The following is a 19,678-nucleotide window of genomic DNA, read 5'->3' as shown; positions in this document are numbered from 1 at the left end:
AAACTAGTTTCTCCTTTTTTTCCAAGGATGAAGAGAAAAATATAACACTATTTCTCGTCTCTTATTCTCTCTTAAAACGTCCAAGAAGAAAACACCTTTTATTTATTTATTTCATTGGCAAGTCCAACAAGAAAGGTTCAAAATATTGTTAACTTATTTATGTTCTTGATTCAAGTCAATGAATGGTTTTGTTGAGTTATTCCCCGCAATCTGATCCAAAGGCCAAAAATGGAGCAATGAAATTTGGCTGTGTATGCATCATGCATGAAGTAAGCATATCTGCAGCCACACCGCACCACACGACACCAGTGGCATTTTCGTACTTTCACCAACAACTTATCGTAATAATGAATTCCAATCCTCAGAATTACCAAATCTCAATTTAAAATAGGGATTTAAATCTTTTAGATAAGTAGTCAGTAATTATGTGTAATTTTTTTAATCCATTAATGAATGAATATAATAATAGAATGCAGAAAGTGATTCGGGATCATTTACATCAACATCAACATCGAGCTCTTTATCGATGTTGTTGCAGTCATTGCTAATCAACTCATCACCACTCAGATTTTCTCCTAAAACTCACATTTTCCGGTTAAATCACATTTTCTTTCGTGATGTATTTACATTCTTGCAGTCACTCTTTAATTTTCATATCCTGCAATTGATTTGGCTCTCTTGTAAATTTAATTTAATATTCTGTTATTTCAATTTCTACGAGCGAAAAGAAACCCGAGAACTTCACAGATGGCGCCTCCAATCCTTTCACTAGTTCTTCCCTTGGAGACTGGTCGAGTTCTCAGCATTCAATCTCACACCGTTCAGGTGCTTTTCATTTCTTCGGTTTTTCCTTTTCATTTTGGATTTTGCTTCATCATATTACTTATTCAGTGATAATAATTCGTCAAATGCGCTCTTAGCTCGTTAGCAGTAGCAAGATACTATGATGTTTAGGCGCTATTAATTTCTTGGTGATCAAATTCAAATCAAACATGCTTTGCTCTGTGATTGGATACATAGTGAATGATTAAAAGAATTTTAACCTTCCACCAAGTTTGGTGTTGCCAATACAATAATTCTGAATGTTGTTGTTTGTTGCATGCATAGAGATGGTTGAGTAACTAGCTAGCTTGACATCATGGTTATTTTTTGTGTTGTTCTTCTCAGGGGTATATTGGTAATAAATCAGCTGTCTTCCCACTACAACTATTGGGCTATGATGTGGATCCAATTAACTCTCTGCAGTTCTCTAATCATACAGGCAAGCTGCTTCTATTTCTTTATTCAGTCTCTCGGGCTTTGAAGCCTATCATACATCATAGGGTGCGATGTTGTGTCTGTCGTTCTGAATAAGTTTCAGGAATGGTATTGGTATCCTCATTAAAATTTAAGGCGAAGTTTTTTGTTAAATGGATTTGAGGACTGTAATGCAGGATACCCTACTTTTAAGGCTCAGGTTTTGAATGGACAACAACTCTGGGAACTAATAGAAGGTCTTGAAGGAAATGATTTGTTGTACTATACTCATTTATTAACATGTGAGTCATGTAGAGTTTTGTAACCGCACTAGTTGTTATTTTATTTGTGCGGTAATGTGTTTTTCTCACAGCTTATTTACCAGCCATTTGTTGTGTTTTTTTTTTTGTTCCCTATTTTCCTTACTTCTATCTAATGTAATTTCTATATTTTCAGGTTATATCGGTTCAGTCTCTTTTTTAGACACTGTATTAGAAATTGTCAGCAAGCTTTGCTCAGTAAACCTTAAACTTATATATGGTGAGGCTTTTAGTGGTGTGTTCACACACCAACAAAACTTTACAAGATAGGATAAGTTGTCCTATATTGGCCTTATAAAATGTTTTCATATGATCCTTTATCATTTTCAGGTTTATTTTAGCATGTGACCATCTTATAGTGGTCTAGCTTTTATGAATATTTAGATATTATGAAGTAAAGAACGGAGGACATAGCTCATGTCTTTAGAGGAAAAGTGAGAAACAGAAAAGGAAATTTACATACTGTTGTAGCTAGAAGGGACTTTGCTTTTTCTCTGTTCGTGTCAACTACAATTTGTGCCGAACTGCCCCAACGTTACTGGAATGTTTTATTGCAATTTTCACTCGTTAGTGGTATGTTAAGACTGGGAAATACGACTTAATTTTTCTGTTTGGTACTGGACTGGAATATCTTTTTTTCTCCATTTCCTGATGATGGGTTATATTTGAAGCTTGCGTAATCTGAGTTGACTTGAATTATTTAAACAAATTTGTATATCTTCAGTTAATTAAAGAATTTGTGTTTCATTGTCAGTTTGTGATCAAGTGATGGGTGACGAAGGAAAACTTTATGTTCCTCAAGAGCTAATATCAGTCTATCGTGAAAGGGTAAGACTGTTTAACAAAGATGTTTCTGCAGGTGTTCATGTGCAAATAATATATACAATGCATCAAGTTTAAAGAATATAAATCTTTTAGCTCAGTTACCAATAATTGAAAACTATATTTTAATGCACTGGTACTGGGTTCCTAGTTATGAAACGATTCAAGAAAAATTCCTTTTCATGTTACCTTTCATATTTTTAATTTCAAAACTACATATCTGAATAACACATTTTGGCAGGTTGTTCCAGTAGCTTCAATGTTAACTCCTAACCAGTTTGAAGCAGAACTACTAACAGGATTCAGGTAATTATCCCACAATTAAGGTTGCATGAAGCCTTTTGTTCCCCTCCTGTTATATAGTTTCCTTTCCTTTGATTTGTTTGTTTCAATGTCTACCACTTTATAGGTGGTATAAGATTAGTTCTCTTTTTGTTTTTGAAGTATGAAACTTCTTAATCAATTTTTGTCTGTGGAAGTAGATTAATTTTTTTAAGATCAAGATCAGGATATGAACATACATTGAAATTTTGCATTCAGCACTCTATTTGTAGCGTGGTGTACAGCAACAATTTTGATTTATTTGCAATAGTCTCTAACAAAGGTTCCATTTTCACTTCTTTGTTATTGTTATTGTTATTGCTATTGTTATTATTATTATTATTATTATTATTATTATTGGTAGTATCAGTTTGGGAAGGAGACGGGAGTCCACCTTATTATTATTTATTCTTATTATTATTATTATGCACTGATGCATGTACTTATCTGTTGTGTTGTAATTTTTCTCAGAATTAAATGGGTTTAAACTTTAGAACCAAGTTTGTTATACACATTGTCCTTTTTATTAGATGTTTTCTAGTGATTGAAATTTGAAAGATTAGTTTCAACAGCTGAAGGCATTATGAATTTTGTTACTATTATGCTTCTTCTTTGTCACAACTGATGCTATCAGATTTTTACTTATTTATTCTGTTTGTGTATCTATACGAATATGTCAGTTTTACCTGTATATTTATTCATTGTACTTATTGTAGGATTTAATCTGAAGATGATGGCGGGAAAGCTTGTAATTTTCTTCATGAGGCTGGACCATCAAAGGTTTACCTTTTATATTTGTACATGGAAAAACTCCTATTTAGACAAGTGAAATATTCAGTACTGTTGCAACTATGCATATTTCATTATTTATTGATTTAGATAGTCCTTTGGGTAGAACTGGAACCACATAACTTAGGCATCTCTTCCACCCTCAATATTTCACTGAATGGTAAAACATGGATTACACATTACAGATAATTCTCATCGGCTTTCAGGATTGTTGACTCAAACCATCTATACTCGATTGCATTTTGCTTTTGACTAAAATTTAAATTGGATTGTTATCTCCCTCCTGTATTTTATTTAATTTCCATGCATTGTCAATATTAAAATATTTTAATTTCACACATACATTCAATCATATATTGCCACGTTAATAAACATAGTTATCTTTCACACTAGTGGTTAATCTTCTCAATGAAAATAATTTGATGATACTGAAAAAAAATTTACAATGTCAATGCATTAAAATTAAATTTAAGTAGTAATGATGATATGATGATGATGATTATTTCTTTAATTGTCATATTTCTTTGTTAAAGTAAAAATGATTTAGGTCTCTTGCTCCAATGAAAATTGTGGCTTTTGTTTCTAAAAAAAATAAAATTTTGCAACATTATTTTAGAGGTCAGATATTGTGTCAGCCCAATGTGGTGCACCTCTATTTTTACAGGCAACCTGCATTTACTCTCACAGACACATAGTTCAAAGTTTGAGGCTTATTGTTCTCAAGTTATAGATATTCTTTTCGAAGTGTTCTCTTTTTCACCACTTTTTTTTAATTCCGAGAAATAGTATATGCCTAGTATTACAAATCATAATGAACTTGTCAATTGTTCTGAAAACTGCAATTTAAGTTCTCTCTCAAACATTTAGCTAATATATATGACCCTGCAGGTTGTAATAACAAGTATAAATATAGACGGAAATCTTCTTCTCGCTGGCAGCCATGAAAAGGAAAAGGTGGGCTAGATTTCACTTGAATGTAATTTGATCCAAATTTTCTATTTCTGGTTTCACTTTCAGATATGAGTAATATTGCGAATCAAGTTTTCTTAATTTTCATTTTGACCTTTCATAATATAGTTGCTCGTCTAAATGCATTTTTCTGTAAAACTACTTTAGTTTTAAATACTGGTTTCACTTCTGTATACTGCATATTCTTCAGTGACCGCTGAACTAGTTTTATTTGTTTGTGACAGGGAAAGCCTCCCAAACAATTCAAGATTGTGATTCCAAAAATACCAGCTTACTTTACGGTATAGTTCAGTTTTTGATAAGTTTGATTGTTAGGTATGTATGAATGTTAAAGCTTTTGTGAAGCCAAACTTGGATTGAGTTCAGCTTCTATTAATCAATGTTTTTCCTTTCTTATGTGATTATCGAAGTATCTCTCTATTTCTCTAAATATGACTGAAATCCAGAGACCTGTTCGTCATGTACATCCCCACATTCACATAAACACCATGTTATTGCTTTGCAACTAGCTACCACACTAGTGGATTTCATTTTTCATTAATTCATTCACTTCCCATTTAATTGTTTATCCATTTGACCAGGTGCTCTTTCGACAGTAAAGCCTTTATCAAATCCAATTCTGCTTTCAGACTTTCAGTAACCAAAATTTCAATTATGTTTTTTGCTTGTAGGGAACAGGAGATCTCATGACTGCACTTCTTCTTGGTTGGAGTAATGTAATGCCTTTGCTTAGAAGTTATTATTATAGTTATAGAGCCTTCCAATTATACCCTTGACCATAATAGTAACGAGCTGTATGTCTTTATGCATTGCAGAAATACCCTGACAACCTTGAGATTGCTGCAGAACTTGCAGTATCATGCTTGCAGGTATTCATTTTCTTTACATGTTACTTTAAGCTTACTCTTTTCTTCCTCTGATGATAGTGTGAAAATACTGATAGAGTGATGGAAGTTCTTTTAGCATTTGACTTCTTTGACCAATTTATTGCCGTCTGGTCAATTGAGGATATCAATTTTCAGATTTTCAAACTTTTGACATTCATGATGATTGATAAAGCCGTCAACTTTTGAACAATGACAATTGATGATAATTGATAAATGATGCAAGTATTGCCCATGTTTGCAGGCTCTTTTGCAAAGGACACTCAATGACTACAAAAGTGCAGATCATGATCCCCAGTCAACCAGTCAACCAGTCTAGAGATCAGATTAATTCAAAGCCAGGATGATATTCGCAGCCCAGAAATAAAATCTAAAGCTGAAATTTACAGCTAATTGCTTATGTGATTTCAACATTTATGTGCTTACCATATTTAAACTTTTATGAAAGGATATTGTTAGAAGTTACATTACAAGCAATTAGGTAGACAAGTTGCTTCATTTTTCACATATTCTTCATCAAATATAGAAGTACGAGTTATTGAAAGCTAAATTTACCATTTAACACTATTTACACAACTAAGATTGTGTTTCATATCTACCAACTGCATCCCAATGTTATGTTGAATTTTAAGAAAATAAAAGAAATGTAATCTATCAAATAGCTCTGATGGAATCGTGAAATTATTTTGCAGGTTATATAAGGATTCTTTTGAAAATATTGAACCGTAAAACTATAAATGGACCTTTAAGAATTGAATATTTTTCTTTAAATTGATTGAACCTTATGCTTCTTCAAATGCAGTGAGATGTGGAAAAACAACCCAGAATCAAGAAGTAAAGAAATTAACATGAAGTAATGGAGGGAATGGGATTGGGAATTAATTATCTTGCACTCAACTTTTTTAAATTTACACAATTGAGCAGAGTTTATGATAAAAGCGGTATTGAATTCAAGAGTTAATTGATATCACAAATCTCTACAAAACTAAATTGATGTTTTTGAATGCTTTGACTAATTTAATTTAGTATTTCACTCATACTATAATAAGATTATGTATAAAGATGTTAAAAACATATCACAAAACTACCAAAGAAAATCCAATACCAAGACACAAATAATGAATACAGTAGACAAAACTACTACTAATAATTTTCTTTCTGCATTCATTATTAAATATATTATCTTTCATGCTATAAGTCTAATAGAAATTAATTTCATAGGGTAAATGATTGTGGTAGCTTTGCTGAATTGCTTTTGAAGGATGATAACTGTTGGCGATTGGAAATAATTGTTGATCATACACACCAATAGGTGCTGCAAGGTGATTCCATGCCCATTCTTGACTTCCTAAGTGAGAATGATAAGGATTATACTGTTGAAAATTCATGCTCTCTGATGTGGGATTTTCATTCACTCTACTGAAACCTTGGTTGGTAATATTGTTGACATGATCCATAAACAATGGTTCCGCGAAATGTTGATTGATCATCGCCCTTTCCACATCTCTGGTACCGTTATTCTTATTAAGATACCATTCAGCTTCCGATTGATCCCTGCCAAACTTGGGAATCAGATATTGGTTTTCATAGGCACTGTGGTCATTAATTATATGTTGAGCTTGGTTCATGTTATTTTCGTTCACTTGCTCTTGGTTGTAACCTGCATCCAATATCTCTACATGTTTCCTAAATTTGGTCAACTTTCGGACCAAAGTAGAAAGATTGACATTTCCTGTGACAGATACTGTCTGTTGTTCTGCATTAATCTCTACCGTGTAGACACCTGCATTAATATCACTTGCATTAATCTCATTTCTTTTTCTTTTCCTCTAATCTCATACCATTCAGGCTCAAACAATTATGTTATCATGGGCTCTTCTCCTATATCTTAAAAACTCATTTTGTGTACAAGTAACCTCTGCTATAGGATTTTTATTTTTTGAAAATCCTTGAAAACCATGTTAGCATGACTTTCCAACCAAGTAACTTACAAAGAAATAATAGCACCTGAAAGAAGGATATAGAAATTGCAAACAAGAGTGACAGATTTAAATATTACCTTTGATTTTAGAGAGTACTTTCCTGACTTTGTTCATGCACCCTTGACAGTTCATGTGGACTCTAAGAACATACGTCTGCAAGCATGCACAATTAAGTTTAATGAAAATAATTGAGATTGTTTTTTTAACTCCAAAGAAAAGGAAAATGGTAATATGCAAGGACCTCTATGTTCAATAACTCATACTGAGTGGTTGACATTATTTCCAGCAAGTGGTTGTAGCCAGGATATGAAAAACGATTGTTTCTTCCTTCTTATTGTATATAATGTGTATTTACTATTTACTGCTAACTTTATAACGAAGAAGAGAGACAAATTTTAAGGAAATAGTCTTTGCCATTTTGTCACTCACAACTATTCCATGTGCTGCACACCAGCTTTGTATTGTGCATGATAATTTGCTGATTCTGATTCCGATTTTGATTCTGCTTCTGCACAATCATATTGTGACAGAACTGCGTGGTTCATGCAGGTGTAGTTACTAGTAGGATCTCTCAGTCTTAGCATCTTTGACCCTTCCAAAAGTTGAACACCTACTTCTTATGCTGAGTGAATTATCAACAAAGAAAAAGACTAGAGATTCAAAACTATGGTAACATCATATACGTTAAGGACTTATTAATAAGGTTTCTATTCATAGAGATTAGATTTTTTCATGTATTGAATATATTTTGAAAATTATAAAATATTTATCTTTTCAATGACAAAATTTTAATTTTACTCAGCAAAATTCCATAACTTATTGTGAATTACAAGGAAAAGGAGTTAGTAATAATGTTTTTTTTGCCAAGAGAAATATTTAGATGCTTTCAAAATACGCGCAAAATTAAAATATATTTACTGATTAAATTTCTACTAAATTGTGATTTTAAACTATGAATTACATGCATATTTTAATTTGTTGTTTAAAATTAGAATTATATACAATGATAAAAAAAAGATAAGCATATAATGTAATATTGTATTTTTAAAAATTATATGTGTAAAGAAAACTATTAAATATTAAATATATTCTATAAGGAAGCCACTCAGATAAAAACACCTAAAACGTCTTTTTTTAAAGATATTTTTTAATAATTAAAATTTAACACATATAATCAATTAGACGGTGCTATTTTTGTTATAATTAGGCAAGACAAATTAATTTGACCAAAAAAATAATAAATCAAATCTTAAACTGGTCTAAATTAATATTATTTTTCATAAAAAATGACACAATATCCTTATTATAGAAGATGACTAAAATACTCCCATTATATATATATATATATATATATATATATATATATATATATATATATATATATATATATATATATATATATTAATTTTAATAATCCTAAATTTTAGTTCTTTACTTCTCTATCGTCATAGAGTTAGAATTTAGAGTTTTCGATATATATATATATATATATATATATATAATAGGAATATTTTAGTTATTTTTTATAATAAAAAAATTGTAGTCATTTTTTATAAAAAATAATATTAATTTAGATCGTTTAAAATTTGATTTACTATTTTTTCGGTCAAATTAATTTATTTGAACTAATATTGACAAAAATAATACACAATTTAATTAATTATATATATTAAATTTTAATTATTAAAAAATATCTTAAAAAAAAAACGTTCCAGAAGTCTTTATGTGGCACCATTTTATAAACACGTACGAACTTCTGTTAGCAATAGTCCACGGTTAAACTTGTTCTTTCATATATGTTGTTGTGTCCATACAAGTGAAAACAATCAAGTTTTCTTTAGCGTGTGCTTTTCGTATACTTGTTTATTGCAAAAATATCTGGATCCATGCATGACACTATTTATTCTCTATGTATATTACCTTTCTCTTTTATTTGATAAAAAAAATGTTATATCATCATAATTTATTATTTTTTATTATTATTTAATTATTAACTTAATTTTTTTAATCTAATAATTTAATAGTATATTTTATTTTATACTTTTAAATATTAATAATTAATTAATAATAAAAATAATAAATTTTAGTAATCTTTTAATTTTTTTATTTTAATTCTAATGGTCGCGTAGCATTTCTTGTAGAGGAATAGGAATAAAACATAAAAAAGATGAAGAGGCAAACGTGCGTCGTTGACTTAGTTGTGTTAGCTGATAATCCAATACGGCATTGAAATATGAGAAGCGAGAATGAATCTAACGGTGTGGAATGGGTTGCAGCCATGCACGAATGTGAGAGTGAAGGGGACAGTGAGAAAGATGAGAGAAAGAAGGGGATCAAAGGAAACCAAATCCAAGCTAACAAAACTGGCGGCCACCAGGTCAACCACCCTTTTGTCCTTCTCGATGGTCTTATTAAAAACACAAACACCGTTCACACCGTCCAACCCATCACCAACTATTTCTTTTTCTCTTTTTTTAATATGTGTGACAGCTGGGTCTAACAAAAGAATGGCATGGTTAATTAGACATGTAATAAATTAATAATCATGTGAAACAAGTCGTACCATTCATACTTGCATTTACGGATTAGCTTTTCTTCTCTTTCAAATTAAACCTCTCTTTCTCTGCTGCTTGTGTATGTGTTTCTATTATGGGGAACTGTTTTAGTGCCAGGATCAAAGCTGAGAGCCCTCCGCGCAATGGTAAGTGGTAACAATAATAATACATATTGGATCATTCACTTTGTGTTCTTGAATGCTAATACACATATTTTCAGAAGAGAAGGATTTGAGTGGTACAAGCAGCAAGGTATCTTCTCGTTCCATGCTTATGTCTCCTCTGACAGAGGGCGAGATTCTGCTATCCACCAATTTAAAGAACTTCAGCTTCATTCAACTAAGAACCGCCACAAGGAACTTTCGTCCGGATAGTGTGGTTGGTGAAGGTGGCTTTGGCTCTGTATTTAAGGGCTGGATCGACGAGCACACTCTTGAACCCACAAAACCGGGCACCGGACTCGTCATTGCCGTGAAGAGGTTAAATCAAGAGAGCACACAGGGACATACTGAATGGCTGGTCAGTCTCATTTTAATATAATATAACTTGTTTAGCTTAATAATGTTTTTGTGACTAATTATAATTAGCCTCCTAATATAATTACAGACAGAAATCAACTACTTGGGTCAGCTGGATCATCCTAATCTTGTGAAACTCATAGGTTACAGCTTAGAAGATGATCACCGGATTTTGGTGTATGAGTTTTTGACCAAAGGCAGTTTAGATAACCATTTGTTTAGGAGTAAGTCAAGTTTCTTTATCACTAATTAGTTATTAGCACCTTAAACAGCTCAGGATCTGATGTACCTAATTCTGTGTGTTCTGGCACAGGAGCTTCTTATGTTCGCCCGCTTTCTTGGAACATACGCATGAATATAGCTCTTGATGCAGCTAAAGGCCTTGCATTTCTTCACAGCGACCAAGTAGATGTAATATACCGAGACTTGAAGACTTCTAACATCTTGCTTGATTCGGTAGGCAAATCACATTCACCTTACAAGTATACAGATTACTTTTCATACTAAATTTCTGAAATAATTCCTTTGTGTGAATTAAATGACAGAGCTATCATGCAAAACTCTCTGATTTTGGATTGGCAAAGGATGGACCAGTAGGTGACAAGAGCCATGTCTCTACCAGGATAATGGGAACATTTGGCTATGCTGCTCCTGAATACATAGCCACAGGTACTTCAATCTTATATTTGTTTTGTTAACCAAGTTGGGTTGGTGGAGTAGTCAGCTCATTAGTCCACTTAAGCAAGTGTCGGACCCTTAAAGGAAGTTTGACCTGTCGGGTTGGGGGATACCGTAGGCAACCAAAAAACAATAACATAATATGTTACCAAATCTTGTGACCTATTTTTCATTGTATTCTTCTCTCTAGGTCATTTAACGAAGAAGAGTGATGTATACAGTTTTGGCGTTGTACTGCTGGAAATCATAGCAGGGAAACGTGCATTAGATAAGAACAGACCAACAGGGGAGCATAATTTGGTTGATTGGGCTAAGCCATTACTCGTCAGCAAAAGAAAAATCTCACAAGTCATGGATTCCCGTTTGGACAGTCAATATCCGTTGCGCGAAGCCATGAAAGTAGCAGTTCTTGCAATCAAATGCCTCTCTGCTGAACCCAAATTCAGGCCTACCATGGATGAGGTTGTAAGATCCTTGGAGCAACTCAAGGATTCTGAAGACACAACAACAAGTGGAGTGGAAAAATCTCCAGATCAAACAGTTAAAACGAATGGTAATAGTGCAAGATCTAGTAGAATCAGTTCAAAACAACATAGAAGAAGTAACAATGAATCTTTAAATGGAGAAGGTAGTTCTAATAATCAGACACCATCAGCTTCTCCTCTTCACACTTAGAAGAGAAACATCGGTTTTCATTGTTGCTGTACAGATTTTGTTTCCTTGTTATCAGTTATAGAGAAAAATGAATTATTTCTTACATTCCAACATTTCTTTCCAAATCAACTTCATTCCAAAATTTTGTTTGACAAGATTAGAAGCAACACCTAAAGCACAGAACATAGACCTTAATAATTATTTGAACTTCTATGACTGAAACTCTTAAACATTTATTTTCTTTTTATTGGAGGAAAGATGAGTGATATATTTTAACATTATAATTTAGAGTGTTTTTTAAAATTATGAAAGGTACATAAATTATTTAATTCGATTTCTCTACCTCAAATTTTTTATTTTTTTTGAAGTAAAAATAAAAAGGTCCGATTTTTATGCTCTAGTTAGATTTTTATACTCCAAATTAAATAGTTCCACGTTTAAGATTATTACTTCAGCTGTTCATAATCTAGAAAAATGCCATTGTCAATCCAAGTGTTAAATCATTTTTAAACTAATGTAGCTTTGGATAGTGATTTTATGTATATGGCAAATTTAAATTCAACTTCAACCCACTGGGAAAATGACTTGTAACTATTTATGCTAACAGGATGAGGCAAATGATGAACATCACCAAAGAAACATTAATTAAATATTCTGTTGCATGGTGAAGCAAATAAGAATTAGTCTTCAAATTTATTAGAATTCAACTAATCCGTGTCTAAATGAAATTTATAAATTTGACTATTCAACCAATTTAAGCCCACCTTTTTTGGTTTTCTCCTTTTGTTTGCTTATGTCCGATAAACCTCCAAGTTAAGATGTCAAATGAAGGAGACATGTACAATTATTATTATTAAACGTCACTCTTAATCAATCTTTTTATTTATCAAATGTGTACGATAATAACATTTGTGAAATTTAGTTAAATTGACAAATATTTATTCGTTAATTAAGAGATTTTGGATTTAAATAAATGATTGAAAAATATTGTTTTAGATATATACATGATGAAAGGTATTTTGGAAAAATAAATTAATAAAATTATTTGATAGAAAGATGGGCACAAGTAACTATCATTTGAATTGATCAACTTCAATTATCAAAAAGAGAACCGGTCTTATTGAGCTAAGACCTTTAAGGGGGGTGTGTTTAATTTGAATGTGTTTAGATGAAACATTTTTAAATTTAGTGTATTTCAGATATAACAAAATCTAAATGTTATAGTTAAATTTTCTTCAATTTCAATTTTTTTTTTGTTTGGTTGAGAGAATTATATTATTTTTATTTTTAAAATTCTTTGTTTAGAAAAGATAATTAAATTGCCTTTATTCGTAAATATGTATTGATTTTATTATTTATTAGTTTAAAATATTAATTAATACATATAAATGATGAAATGCATTTGGAAGTGAGGTAGAGAGAAAAAAAGGAAATTAAAATTTATCCTTTTTTGGAATTAATTAATTTTTTAATTAGACAAAATTTCTCATTAAAAATTCTTAAAATTTGAAATTTCTTTCCTATAAAAAATTCCAAAATACATTATTTTGCTATTAAAAATGTTAAATACTCTTTAAATTACTTTCTCTCTTTTAATTAACCCCATCTAAATTTAATATAAATGTTATATTGATCATAAAAAATAAATAAACGACTTTACACCCAATGCCTCGTATTTCGGCAAGATGCACAAAATTGAGGCTAATTTTTGAGGTTTTTTAGGACATTGCTAAATGTGAGAAAGACCTAAAAAATTTCTAAGAAACAAACCTCAATCTTTTGGTAACTATGTGAATATCATAGCATGTGTAAGCTCTTAATGGTTACTCTACATGATTCAGGCCTACATAGCTAGCACCCTAATTAAATAGCACCCTAATTAAATGGTTACTGAGCAAAATTCAGCTGCTTCCAATATAGCATTGTTGAGTTTATTAACAATTCCAACCTTTATTTCATTCACATTTTCTCTCTATGATAATGATAAATAATTACTAGGAAGATTCGGGATGTTTACATATGTGGGTAATCATATTATTCAATAAAAACCAATTTTTTTTATTAACAACGGGGCTAAATGTTCAAAAAAGAGAAAATTAACCAGAAACTATTTTAGAGTGAATCGTTCCTACAGCATCAATAAAAAAATGTAAGGAAATACAAGGTGGCAATGAAAAAAAGAAATGACAACCATAGCTTAAACTATAACCAAAAGATGCCAATTTATCGGCACAAGAGTTTGCTTCCCTGAATTCATGGTGAAGAGTCCAGCTGCTGAGTCTGTTGCACCTGATCTTTATTGTTGATACAAGAGTTCCTACCGAATGTAGGTTACCCAAATCCTGAGAACATAGCTGCACTGCTACCGCTGAATCAACCTCAATTTCAACATGGGAATGTCCTAAGTTAATGATTAGTTCAAGGCCGAAGAGTATGCCCCAAAGCTCAGCTGCAGTCACAGTGCATGCACCCAAATTCGCACTATAGCAAGCTAAGAACTGACCATTGCTGTCTCTAAGGATACCATCACAAGCTGCTCTGCCATCCTTACTAATTGAGCCATCCGAATTCAGCTTGATAAAAGGAGGAGGAGGTGGCTGCCACTTAATGAGTTTCTCTGCAAAAGTCTCCACTCTTCTCCTAGATCGCATAGACTCAGAATGCGCCCTGTGATAGTCCTATGCCATATACCAGGCTATTTCATGAATCTTGCTTTCACCTGGGACTCTATCATTGTCAAAGACAAAAGTGTTCCTTCAAAACCACAGGAAGTTTAAGGTACTAGTAAAGAGGAGGGGCCACGGAACCCCTTTGAAAGGAGATTGAAAAGATAAGTTCTCCATCAACCAAGGGATAAGAGGTCTGGTGAAGAAATTCTCCGCATCCAACCTGTCATCAATGCTCTTCCATGTTATATATGCGACTGGACAGTCCCGCAAGACATGGAGCAAAGATTCTGAGTTGCTGCCACAAACACCGCACAAAGCAGACTGAGCTATATTTCTCTGAACACGCTCCTCATTCGTAAGAAGTGCATTATTGGCTACCAACCAGCAGAAACTGCGAAGCCTTTGAGGGGCTTCCAACTTCCATATCCGAGTAAAAAGGCTCACATTCTCAGAACTAGCAGGGGAGACAAGGGCAGAACAAGCTGATTTTATGGAGAACACCCCATTCGGTGTTAGCATCCAAGTAATCGAATCCTCACCTAACTCCACTTCTGGTGGCTTAATAGAGGTAAAGATGGAGAGCCAATCATCCCCCAAATTGTAACCGATACGGTCATAATTCCAATTATTATTCACCACATAGTCACAAACTTTTTCATCTCTCATGTTCGATGTTACCTCTGTTTGGGCAAAGTCCATCAAGCAATGAACACCTTGGATCTAATGATGCTTCCAAAAATCCACGGTCTGACCTGAACCATTCCTCCAGATAAGGTTCCTCTCAAATTGTTTCCAAATGTGAGAGATACCTTTCCAAGTGTTAGACATACGTTGAAGAGGCTTCATCAAAGGGATTGTATTATCACCACACCTATATTTACTGTAGAGGACCTGTACCCAGAGAGAATCCCTATTATGAATTAACTTCCAGGCCAGTTTCATCAGATTTGCATCGTTCATCACTCTGACGGATCTAAACCCCAGGCCTCCAGATTTCTTCGGAGAGCATAACTTTTTCCAGCTAAGTAAGTGGATTTTCTTACCAGAGTTATTACCTCCCCAAACGAACCTCCTGCATATACTGTCAATCTTATCACAAACCCTCAAGGGAATTCTCATGGTTTGCATAATATAGGTTGAAATTGAAGCTAGAGCCGATTGGGTCAAGGTAACTCTGCCTGCTAGAGAGAGATTACGAGCCTTCCACGTACTCAACCGACTCATCATCCTATCAATAATAAACTGAAAGTCCTCAGTTTTAGTACGGCTATGGAAGAGAGGAACACCCAAGTATTTGCCCAAGTTTGAAGTTAGTCACATACCTAAGGCTTCACTCAGTGCCCTCTTACGACTGAAATTCACATTCTCAGAGAAGTAGACGCAAGACTTATCATAACTAACTTTTTTACCAGAACACCGACAAAACAGCTCAAGAATACCGGAGTTAACTCCACCTGCTCCATTGATGCTTTCCCAAATAGAACGATATCATCAGCAAAACATAAATATAACAGCTTCGGACCTCCCCTATTCAGAGTGATTATCTCCCAGATATTATGCTTAACTGCCATTGTGATCATTTGTAATAGCCGTTCGATACACAACACAAATAAGTAGGGTGACATGGAGTCACCTTGTCAGATACCCCTAGAAGGAACGAAAGGATTCGAAGGAGTCCCATTCCACAATAGATTCATGTTTGCAGACGAATAGCAACTCACTATTAAATCGGTCAAATTCTGCGACAAACCTGCCTCCTGGAGAGTATCCTGGATAAATCTCCAATTCAACCTGTCATAAACTTTTTCAAGATCTATCTTGATTGCCATATAACTAGAAGTCCCTTTCTTATATCTCATAGAGTGTATAGCCTCCTGTGCCACCAAAATATTATCAGCACTTTGCCTCTCGGGGACAAAATTGCACTGAGCAGGGCTTATGAATTTGGACATGACTTCTTTCAACATGTTCGATATAATTTTAGTAACTATCTTATAAGAGACGTTACACAATCAAATAGGTCGAAAGTGGCTAAAATTCTCAGGAACCTCCCTTTTTGGAATCAGAGAAATATAGGTATTATTAACCTTCTTTATTTCTGCATGATCTACAAACACCTTTTTCACCCAATCTTCAACTGAGGTCTTCACAAGGCTCCAGTTGCTCAATAAAAACCAATTTGATTACATCGATTTTGTATTGATCGGATAATGATATATAATATGGTTAGACTCGATTAAATTCTGACCTTAATTAAATTGAATATTGATTATAGGATCGAAAAATCTGAACTAATCTAATTACCCGATTAAATTCATACAATAAAATTTTACATTCAAGTAAAATATTTAATAAATTTAATCAAGTTGTTATAATAATTTTTTAAATTACGCACTTCTTATTCTTTCTTTGTTTCTTGGACACGGATTTCAAGCGCCGTGTGTATTTGACTAATCAATGTGCCTACTATTTAACTTTAGCTGATTGGTGCGTCTAATAAGAAGAGTCGTTGGATTTTTTTTTTGTTTTTTAATCTAACGGTAGAGATCATCCTATTATTGTATATTAATGTTTTTTTGTTTGGTTGTTTTAATTTTGTTACCAAAAAATTTAATAAAATTAATCTAAAAAATACTAATTTTTTATAATAACTTAATATAATTAATACTTTAAATAATTAATAAATTTTTATGACATATTATTATAATTAATAAAATTATTTTATAAATTTATTAATTTTTTATATTATATAATTATAATTAATAAACTTACAAAAAAAATTAAAATTTTTAAATTATATTATTATAACATATAAAATTATTTTAAAAAATATTAATTTTACATAATATTTTACTATATAATTAATAAAATTATTCTTCAAATTATTTAATTATATATAATAAAATATCATGTGAAATTAATACTTTTTTAGTATAATTTTATAAGTTATAGTAACATAATTTAAAAAATTAATTATTGTTTTGAGTAATTTTATTAATGAAAAATTAATAATTATGTTAGATTAATTTTATTAATTATAGTAATATGTTATGAAAAATTATTAATTGTTTAAAGTATTAATCACAGTAAGATGTTGTAAAAATTAATATTTTTATTAATTAAGATGTTATAAAAAATTAATATTTTATTAATTACTTAAAATTTATAATTTAGACTTTATGGAATTTTTTAGTTTAATTTCAAATAGATTAATTAACTCTAATTAATTTAAACTTACGAATTTATAAATTTTTGCTATATTAAATTATTAATCCAGATAGATATTAGATCTATAACAATAATTAGTAAAAAATTAATTTTTTAAAGTAATTCCTATAATATAAAATCTACAAAAAATATTCATTAATCAATTAAAAAGGACCAATAATAAGATGATCTCTACCGTTAGATTAAAAAACAAAAAAAATTCAACAGCGCTCTTTATCAGGCGCACCAATCAGCTAAAATTAAATAGTAGGCACATTGATAAGCGAAACACACACGGCACATGAAATATGTGTCCTTGTTTCTTTCTTATTCTCTTCCTTCTTCTCTTTCTTCTTCTTTCAAATTCGTACTAGCAAATTCTTCTTCCCTTCTTCTTCTCCTCCTCTTCATATTCTTCTTCTTCTAAATTCGCGCACACAAGTTCTTCTTCTTTTCTTTTTCTTCTTCTTCTCGTCCCTCAGTGTTGCGTCTTCTTTTTTTTCCTTTTTTATTATTGTTGTCATCAATGATACCAACATTTTGCTAACATCTTTATTAGTACTAATTTTCTTTGACACCGTCATTAAATAATTTCGATTCATTTCTTAGTTTATTTCGGTTTATTTGTATGTTAATTAAGGTTCACTTGATACTACTGATAAAAATTGACTAAATTTTTTATTCTTTAAATAATTTCTTAGTTTAATTGAAGTTTATTTGGATTCAAAGATGAATTCGACGTGTTTTTGTTAATGATTGACTCTTTTTAATTGTTTGTTCAAATATGAACTAATTTCGGTTCATTTGTAATTGAGATTCACTTGATGCTCCTGATAAGTATTGACCAAATTTTTTAGCAAAGAAGAATAAAATTATCCATTATCACTTTATTCAATTTCATTAGATTCTACTCCATTCCATTCAATTTTGAACAAGTAGTCAGAAAGACTAATCATAAACAAAAACACATTGAATTCATTTTTGAATTCAAATGAACCTCAAATAAACTAAGAAATGAACCGAAATCTTAAGGAATAAAAAACTTGGTCAATACTTAATAGTAGTATCAAGTGAATCTCAATTAATTCACAAATGAACCAAAATTAGTTCAATTTTGAACAAACAGTAAAAAAAACTCAATCATCAACAAAACACACATCCAATTCATTCCTAGATCCAAATGAACCTTAATTAAATTAAGAAATAAACCGAAATTACTTAAGAAAAAAAAACTTGGTCAATACTTATCAGCAGCATCAGGTGAACCTCAATTAACACACAAATGAACCGAAATTAGTTCAATTTTAAACAAGCAGTAAAAAAGATTCAATCATCAATAAAAATACATCGAATTCATTTCTAAATCCAAATGAACCTCAAATAAAAGGAGAAAAAAATGCAGCAACAACAACAGTGATAAAAGAATGACGATTGGGAGAAAACACGCGAAGAAGAAGGAGAAATGCAAAGAAAAAGAAGGAGGAACGCAACAAAAGAAGAAATGCCAAGATAAGAATGGAGAAATATGAAGAAGAATAAAGAATAACGTAAAGAAAAAGAAGGACAAAGAGTTTGCGTTAGTGAAGTGCGTATTTACACACTGGTATAATAAAAGTAATTTTTATTGAGTTTAGGTCCATTTAATTAGACTTAATTACTAAAAAAACTTACATATATAATTGGCCTGAGATTCAAAATGATTTAAAATAAAATAAAATATAATAACATATGTATAACTTTAAATATAAATTTAATAATGTATTGCTCTTTTTTTATTACCATAATTTTCAGAATTTAACAATTATATTTTTAATATTTTTTACTAATAATAAACTTATCATACGCCTAGTAATTAAGAGGATGTTTTCATAAAGACACGTAAAATATTTTATGTTTACAAATGTCTACAAAATAAAAAGTCAAAGATATATTTGTTTTTTTATCAAAAAATTGAAAGATATTCGATTTAGATTGTGTAATTCGATCGGATCAAATTAGATCTAATAATTATAATACAGACAATTAGGTTTATTATTATTGTTATAATAAACCGATTTTGTTTTGGTTTATTAAA

The 19,678-nt window shown here is 31.3% G+C and overlaps 2 protein-coding genes and 1 pseudogene across 3 annotated transcripts; 2 read left to right on the top strand and 1 right to left on the bottom strand.

Moving 5' to 3' along the window:
- On the top strand, nt 1–5,942 carry LOC130968945 (pyridoxal kinase-like; annotated as a pseudogene).
- Nucleotides 5,943–6,540: 598 nt separating this feature from the next.
- On the bottom strand, nt 6,541–7,600 carry LOC130967056 (uncharacterized). The gene is made up of 3 exons (XM_057891879.1): nt 7,565–7,600; nt 7,401–7,476; nt 6,541–7,124 (listed from the first exon to the last, which is right to left on the bottom strand). The coding sequence occupies exons 1-3, from the start codon at nt 7,598–7,600 to the stop codon at nt 6,541–6,543; spliced, it is 696 nt and encodes a 231-aa protein (XP_057747862.1).
- Nucleotides 7,601–9,615: 2,015 nt separating this feature from the next.
- Nucleotides 9,616–11,839, top strand: LOC130968779 (receptor-like cytoplasmic kinase 176). 2 transcript variants are annotated; one of them, XM_057894237.1, is made up of 6 exons: nt 9,616–10,024; nt 10,102–10,397; nt 10,485–10,620; nt 10,710–10,852; nt 10,942–11,065; nt 11,265–11,839. In XM_057894237.1, exons 1-6 carry the CDS (start codon nt 9,973–9,975, stop codon nt 11,747–11,749), a joined length of 1,236 nt encoding a protein of 411 aa, XP_057750220.1. In that variant the 5' UTR covers nt 9,616–9,972; the 3' UTR covers nt 11,750–11,839. The 2 variants fall into 2 exon arrangements, with proteins under 2 accessions (XP_057750220.1, XP_057750219.1); XM_057894236.1 differs by having other exon boundaries at nt 9,621–10,024; nt 10,099–10,397.
- The last annotated feature ends 7,839 nt before the right edge of the window (nt 11,840–19,678 follow it).

The sequence above is a fragment of the Arachis stenosperma genome, chromosome 3, assembly GCF_014773155.1.
Source record: "Arachis stenosperma cultivar V10309 chromosome 3, arast.V10309.gnm1.PFL2, whole genome shotgun sequence".
Lineage (NCBI taxonomy): Eukaryota > Viridiplantae > Streptophyta > Magnoliopsida > Fabales > Fabaceae > Arachis > Arachis stenosperma.
Note: the sequence above shows the minus strand (reverse complement) of the source record. Positions and strands in the feature narration are given on the sequence as shown.

Excerpts from the sequence above, each read along its gene's own strand:
- LOC130968779 (XM_057894236.1), top strand. The coding sequence starts at position 9,973 with ATGGGGAACTGTTTTAGTGCCAGGATCAAAGCTGAGAGCCCTCCGCGC. Across the intron at positions 10,398-10,484 it reads AGGGACATACTGAATGGCTG|ACAGAAATCAACTACTTGGG; the intron begins GTCAGTCTCATT and ends ATATAATTACAG. Across the intron at positions 11,066-11,264 it reads TCCTGAATACATAGCCACAG|GTCATTTAACGAAGAAGAGT; the intron begins GTACTTCAATCT and ends TCTTCTCTCTAG.
- LOC130967056 (XM_057891879.1), bottom strand. The coding sequence starts at position 7,600 with ATGTCAACCACTCAGTATGAGTTATTGAACATAGAG. Across the intron at positions 7,477-7,564 it reads ATGAGTTATTGAACATAGAG|ACGTATGTTCTTAGAGTCCA; the intron begins GTCCTTGCATAT and ends GCATGCTTGCAG. Across the intron at positions 7,125-7,400 it reads AGTACTCTCTAAAATCAAAG|GTGTCTACACGGTAGAGATT; the intron begins GTAATATTTAAA and ends ATATTAATGCAG.